This window comes from Dipodomys ordii, unplaced genomic scaffold (genome assembly GCF_000151885.1).
Source record: "Dipodomys ordii isolate 6190 unplaced genomic scaffold, Dord_2.0 Scaffold17, whole genome shotgun sequence".
Classification (NCBI taxonomy): Eukaryota; Metazoa; Chordata; class Mammalia; order Rodentia; family Heteromyidae; genus Dipodomys; species Dipodomys ordii.
The window spans coordinates 18,279,777-18,287,678 of NW_012267233.1; the positions used below are offsets into that span (position 1 = coordinate 18,279,777).

Below are 7,902 nucleotides of genomic sequence, written 5' to 3' on the forward strand. Positions count from 1 at the left end.
CGGGCAGCGGGGCGCTCGGCCGCCGCGTCTGGGCTGAGCGCCGCGACGCTGCCGCCCCGAAGCCCTCCCGGATCTTGAGGCGGTAGGTGGCCGGGACCCGGGTGAGGAGGCCGAGGAGGGGGGGCGTCCCCGAGGTGGGGACGTTGAGGCAGGGGAGGGGGAAGGAGAGTGCTGAGGGAGGAGCGGGGCTCGGGGAGGGTGGCGGGCCTTTCCCGAGGGGCCTTCCCCCGGGGCCCTCCCCAGGTCGTCGGGGGGATGCCGAGTGGGGTGGGCGCCAGCGAGGGCGCGGGACAGCCCGAGGAGGACATGGTGACGAAGTACCGCCGAAAAAGAGAGACCCCCCCCCCCCCCAACTAACAGAAAAGAGTGAAAACCTTGCTGGGTGAGAGGGCGCGGATAGCAGAGTGCTGGGAACACTCTGGAAAGGAGGAGAAAATGGGAGAGGTGAAGAGAGAGGGGAGGGTGGCGGACGGGTGATTCGATGAAGGTCGGGGTGTGCCTACACGGATGGGTCAAAACAGCAGCCCTCCTTGATCAATTAGTTGATGCTAATGAAAGTATAAATGTCAATCTTACTCTATCTCTTTCCCTCTCTGTCTACATCTGTCTGTCTGTCTGTCTGTCTTGGTGCTTGTCCACAACACCATCTTTGTCCCAGGCACCGGTTACAGGCATTGGGTTGGTTTCAGGGTTTTTAATCCCCTGTGGCAAAAAAGCTATGGAAAAGGTCCAGTAGTCCATGTGAGGGTAGTCAGACACCTGTGGCCTGGACAGTTTTCTGCTAACTAAAGGTTCAGTTGTATTTCTACTGAAAGATCGTTCACACACACGAAAACTTGTTTTGGTTGTAGAGAAAAGGTGTACAATACAGTATGATGGAATTTACAGATTTTGATTATTTTTTGGGGGGTTTGATGTTTTTCCACGCCTTCCCCCCCTGAAATAGTGCCACTAGATTTGTGGAATGTTAATAAAATGACTTTCACCAACCTAGTCATAATTGCTTATCTCTTGGTCTCCTATCATTTTACCATTGTTATCATTTGGTTTTAAGGCATACTAATTTTGTGAAAGTAATGTTTTGAAGATGCAAATTGAGATTAGATGTTATCTAGTTACTGTTCAGGAAATATACACAAATTCTTAATTGCAGTAAAACTGTCAGCATTTTCCAAAGCAGTCTAGAATTTGTTTGGGGGTCAGGGGAATTGCTGGAATGGACCCCAGGTCCTGCTGCATATTAGGTAAGTGCTCTTCCATTGAGCTAACACCCCTAACCATAAGAAATCTAGAATTTAAATTGGCATTATTAAGATACAGCTTCCAAAAAAAGTACATATTACTACTTACGTATGCTATGACCTGTGATTACTATGGTACTATCCTTGTAGAATGAGGAAAACATAAAACTATATTTAATATTCTAAGAAAAACTAAATTGGAGGAATGGAAAATATTTGCGTGTAAAATTTTATCCTGCTGGATGCTGGTGGTTTATGCTGGTAATCCTAGCTACTGAAGAGGAGATCTGAGGATCAAGGTTTGAAGTCAGCCTGGGCAAACAACAACTTGTGAGTCTTATAGCTCCAATTAACTAGCAAAAAGCTGGAAGTGGAGGTATGATTCAGCTTTGAGCAAAATAAGTCAAGTCACTGTGAAGACCCGAGTTCAAGTCCCGATACTGTCTCTCTCTCACACACACACACAATTACTGTGTTAAGATTTATATATAAGTGCACATTCTCATAGTTAAATTTTTCTAACACTACATAACATGCTTGCACAGAATAGTGAGTGATTAAATATCTTACCAGGCAATTTTATACATAGGGAACATACTTTGTAGTTAAATCCTTACTAGGCACTTATTAGCTGTGTGAATTGCAGTAGTAGATGTATACTTTTGCCTGTTCATCATCTGTAAAGTAGTAATAATTTTTCTAGCAGTTTATCAATCAAAGTTAAATAAGATTTAACATTCAATAGGATGGGATTTAGCATACATTAAGAACTAAAAATGGCATTTTAATTTAAAAATATATGCCTAGCATTAAGATTGTCTAAATTGGTTAGACAATTGGTTAGTAATTGGTTAGACAATTGTCTAAATTGGTTAGTACCCCAGTGTACTGTATTTTAGAAATCTAGCTTAATTTGTAGTTTGAGAACTGATGAGATCAGTTTTTAAAACAGAATATGAACCTGAGATAGTTGTTATTGTCATATGTGTAATAGCAATAGCAAACTTGTTTCTTTGCTGATACCTAAGCAATATTCTGTTCATAAATAGCTTGTCCTTTTAAAATGATTTGTTACTTACATGTGAACTTGAATGAAAACCACCTACACTTTATCTCAGAATGAATATTTTAAAGGCATCAGTTCGGAATGTCCTTTAAAACCATTGGTGTCACAAAACTAGATGTTTTCATTTTAAAATACACCTTTGTGTTAGGCTCATCACTTGCTGGTATGACAGGTGAGATTCTGATTCTTTTGCAAGTGTTATCTAACAGTTGCTAATACAAATGCCTACTGAGTAGTAGCAGCAGCATCACAGGAATCATTTTTGAACTGCACCAAGTAGGCATCAAAAATTGAAGTTATTTGTCTTTGATTTTAATTCCATAGATGAGTTTGAGAATAGTAATTATGTCTTGTAAATACTTAACCTTTTCCATTAATAAAATGATGATAGTATTTATGTAGTATGCATTCTAATCTCCAACTCACATTTCCTATAAAGTCAGTGTTTCTATACAGGCATAGTTTACTTAAAAAAGAGTATTCTATGGCACCTTTTTTTCCCTAATTTTCATGATTGATGTGAATTTATATGGGGGGAGTCCTGGCTGTTTCTTTCCTGCTGCCACCTGAAAGGTAGGTGACAATGAAAGAGCTTTAAGTTTTTGTTTACTTGTTTTGCAAATTCATGTAATAGGGTTCTATGACTACCCAGCTCTTGAAAATCCCTTGTTTGAATACTATGGATTTGCCTTGCTCAGCAACTGGAAAAGACTTTACAACCTACAACTCAATTTCAGCTGAGCAATGAAAAATAAAGAATGGCTGCCAAGGTCATCTTTTGTATTGTGATTGACCAGTTTCATATGAGAAACAGGATGGAAAGTTACTGCATGCTAGTATTTTGGTCTTCATTATGGTGGTTATGATAAACATAAAATAACATTAGAATGAATGTGTACTAATATTAGTGCTTTAGGGTCTGTATTTTAAATATTTCTTTCCATATAGGAAATACTCAATATTTGAGGTTTTAGGTTCATAACCTTTTTAATTTTGCTTTCTGTTACATCAAAATTGTATTGCCAACAAGTACTGATTGATAGCATTGGTATGTTTATAGAAGGTTCTCAATAGCTATTTTGTATATCTCCTCATTATATATATATATCACAAAGTAGGTAGATACTGATTTGAAGCACTGACTGGCATATTCCCAAATTTCAGGGAAAAAAATTACATTTTGTGCTTAGCTATTATTGTTAACTTTGAGGGGCTACTTATATGTTAGGATTTTTTTTAGGCTACTTAAGATGTTAGCATATAATTTTTCAACATGTTTAAATTTTAGAACATTTGAAATATATATGCACATATATATTTCATATATATATATTTCATACATATGTATACACATATACATACATTTTCCTACTTATTGGAATACAAATGTAGTTACTAATCCTATCACATAATCAAGGGAAATAGTAACTTGGATTTTGTATTTGTTTAAGATTAACATAGTAACAATTATTTTTTGTATGAACACATTCAATGCCAAGTTAAATTTATAGATGTTATTTAGGAAAACAGGTACTAGGATGCAAAGATCAATAAGGTTTAGTTTTGGGAGCCTCAGTTAATTCATAGTATATTTGGATAGGCCTATAATAAACTTTATGATATATTTTAGGAAACCTGATAAAGTACAGTAGGAGGAAAATAAGGAAAGAGGAATTGTTACTGGAGGATTTAATGTAAATATTTTTATTTAATGTTACCAGTGAAGATATGAAAATGAATACTTGTAAGAAAGCTAAGAGGTCAAGAAAGCTCTAGACAGGGAACCTGCATATTCAAATATATGGTGAAACAAAATACCATGAATGCAACAATTTATTGGACATTCACTGTATACTAGACACTGGTACATACCAGAGACATACTTGGATGATATATAACTATAATTTGTACAATAGAGGCCAATTTGGAATAGGCTACAGGTTTTCTGTGCACATATGAAAAATTACTTAATCATTTTGGTCTGAATGTAGAAAGTTGTCCACCAGCCTGGGTATAAGAATATTCCTCACTTCTTACTCTCTTATCTTTAGGTTACTTTATTTCTTTAAGTACTATCTATAAAATGAGAATAATGCTAGTAGCTGACATGTACTAACCTCTTAGTATGTACCAATAATTTTGGTAAATACTTTATATACATTTACTTCAGGCCTAGAAGGTGGAGACTAGTGGTATCCATAGTTATATATAGCTAGGTGCTAGAGCCATGATGTGAATCCAGGTAAGATTACATGTAACTTTCTTTTTGAGGCAGGGTCTCTCTATGTAGTCTTGAATGTCCTCAAACTTGAAATCTTCCTGCCTGTTTTCCAAGTGTTGAGATGACAGCCATGTACCACCACTCCTGGCCTACTGACATGAAACATGAGCTGTAACTATTGATCATGCCTTATTTATAAAGTTGTTCTAAATGGCCATATATGCTGGTAGTTTACTATTTATGCCATGGATATTAACGTCTGTTTCCAATATTAGTAGTCTAGAAGATGTCAGGTACCTGGAGCTCTTTTTAGAGCAAAATTACATGTAAAGGAGCCAGGCAAGGTGGTGTGCACCTATAATTCCTGCTACTCAGGACGTAGAAGCAGGGAGAGTGAGTTCAAGGCTAACCCTGGCAAAGTTAACAAGGTCCTATCTTAAAAACAAAATAAAACAAGAAGGATTAGAGTGTAGCTCAAGTGGGAGATCACTTGCCTATCAAAATGGGCCACTTCTCAGAGTCCTAGTTCCTAAAAAAAGGTGTTAAATATTGTAGTTTGAAAAGATGCTATATTCATTTGTTCAGGGAATGCTATTTAATACCTATTTTGGATTCAGTTCAGGTACTGTGTTAATTGCAGGTGGCACTAGGTAAATACTTTTCCTCACTTTAAGTAGAACCTGTTCCTCATTTTTGTTAAACCTGGACGACAAAATGACTATAGTATGGCATAATGTTCTTTACGTCACTATGGGAACATGTTTTTGGTGTTCCAAGATCATGGAGCACCTATATCTATTTCACAGGTAATTAAATAAATGAATGAAGAACTGTGGAATTAAGAGAGCAGTGGTGGGAACGAGGGAAATGCTTGTGCAATATCTTTTGGAACTACAATGGGCAGGAATTAGGGATTAATTATGGGATGTATACTGTAAAGCATCAGGTTGCAAATGTGCTAAAAGGTGGTCTCAGGCAGTTAGGTGATAAAGTTAAGGAATCCAGGAGGAGGTATAGTTTTAGTATCAAACAATTTGATTTTGCATATATTTAATTGAAGTGCCTATGATAATATAAGTTGAAATTCAAAATGGTATTCTAAAAATACACATTAGGTTGTATTTATCATGTTCACTAGGTAGTTGCAACCATGAAAATAGAGATTAGCTAAAGCTAAAGACTCAAGTGCCACAAGCTAAAACCACAGCTACATGAGTGGTATTCACACATTTAATTGGAGAGCAGAAGAACCAGTTATTATGGAAGTTAGAAATGGCAATCAAAGAAATAGGAGATAAATCAGGAGATTAGAATAACAAAAGTAAAAGGAAGAAAATAAACATAGATACAATATGTATACTATCTATATATTATATATATGTATAATATTTATATATTATACATATAATATGTATATATGTATGTATAACATATACACATAATATATACATATAATATATAGATATTAGACATATTATATAATATTTATATGTTATACATATATATCTATATATAATACCTACACATATGTATATATTCATTTGAGGACAGAGCTTCTCTGCATAGCTAAGACTAGTCTGAAATTCACTAGCCCACACTGGCCTCAAACTCATGATCTTCCTTCATCAATCTCTTAAGCATTGGGATTATAGGTATGGTCCACTATGTTCAGCTCAAAGAAGGAAAATAGTCTAAAAATTAAGACAAATGTTAGGAAGAGCTCTGAAGTTATTATATATTATTTTAAATCCTCTGTATGTCTGTTTCTTAAAAATATTTATCTTCAAGTGAGTAGTTTTTTTGTGTAAAGGTAAAATGTCTTCGTTATTTTGTCCAAATAATAAACATGTGTTTTTCCCTATTAAAGTATGGAACCTCAAGGTCTTTATGACAATGGAAACCAAAAAATTGATTGGTAAACCGCTTCAACCAGCAAGACCTGTTCGTCATCTGACTTCTCCCCCTGGTGAGTAATATAGTGTACAGTACTTTAAATATTAATTTATTAATGACTAATTAGTATTTGAAACTCTAAATGACTAAGGTAGACTTCAAAAGAAATAATAAAAATTACAGTAATAGTCTTATCTGCTTGAAGTTTTGAAGTATTCCCTAGAGAAAAAGGTTGTTAATGTTTTAAGATTATTAGTCTTAGAAGGGTTGATAATGATCAAGATGTATTATTCGTAAACACATTGAGTTGAAATTTTTTTGTTTAACTCCTTAAAGATAATAACAGTGAAGATGATTAGTCTAAAGTATGCCAGACCAACAATGGTTAAGAAAAACTGTGTGAATTTCTTTTCATGTCTCATTTGTGTAGTTAACTCACTTCTGCTGTGTATTGTGCTCCAAATAAGCTGTGGTCACTGCACAATCATGATAAATTAGCCTTTTAAAAGATCTACTGGACTGGGAAGGTGGCTTAGTGGTAGAGTGCTTGCCTTGCATGCGTGAGGCCCTGGGTTCAATTCCTCAGCACCACAAAAGCAGAAAAAGCCAGAAGTGGCGCTGTGGCTCAAGTAGTAGAGCTGTAGCTTTGAGCTAAAGAACTGAGCTGAGGGACAACGCCAAGGCCCAGAATTCAGGACCCATGACTGACCAAAAATAAATAAATAAATGAATGAATAAAGAAAGAAAGATCTACCTATATGCAAACCAAAAACAAGACCAACAATCTTCCCACAAAACAGCATGTTCAGAGTCCTCACAAGTGACGATGTATTTGTACTCTAATAGAGATTAGAGCTATACTTTACCTGGATCATATCTAATTTCACAAAACCTAAACAAAAATATAAACCTGGTTTTTTCTTTTTGCCTACAAGGCTATTTTGGACAGACTCTTGATACTTATTTTCTAATTTGGAATATTAACTTTTAAAATTGATTTTAAATTGTTTATTATTTGTTGCTAGAATTGCTTGTTAGATAATGTACAGATCACTTCAATTTGAAAAAAAATTATATTTTTCCAGTTCTTGGGCTTAAAGTCAGCATTTGGGCTCTGTGCTCAAGGCTAGTGCTGTACTACTTGAACCACAGTACTACTTCCAACTTTTTCTGAGTAGGCTTTTGGACATGAGTGTCTCATGGACTTTTCTTCCAGGGCTGGCTTCAAACTGTGATCCTCATAGAATTCCATTGTGTATATATACCACATTTTCTTGATCCATTCATCTACTGAGGGGCATCTGGATTGGTTCCATATCTTAGCTATGGTAAATAATGCTGCAATAAACATTGTTGTGCTGGTAGCTTTAGTGTGGTCTTGTTTGTAAACATTTGGGTAAATGCCCAAAAGTGGGATTGCTGGGTCATAGGGTTGTTCTATGTGAAGTCTTTTGAAGAACCTCCATACTGCTTTCCAAAGT

General features: G+C 36.0%; 1 protein-coding gene across 1 annotated transcript in view; it reads left to right on the forward strand.

Annotated features, from left to right (window-relative positions):
- LOC105982763 (chromosome unknown open reading frame, human C8orf88) overlaps window positions 1-7,902 on the forward strand; it is a 20,654-nt gene continuing 12,752 nt past the window's right edge. The window contains exons 1-2 of the mRNA XM_013012438.1: window positions 1-82; window positions 6,396-6,494. Of these exons, the coding sequence (XP_012867892.1) occupies window positions 6,416-6,494 (79 nt within the window). The 5' untranslated portion in view covers window positions 1-82; window positions 6,396-6,415. The remainder of the gene's footprint in view (window positions 83-6,395; window positions 6,495-7,902) is intronic.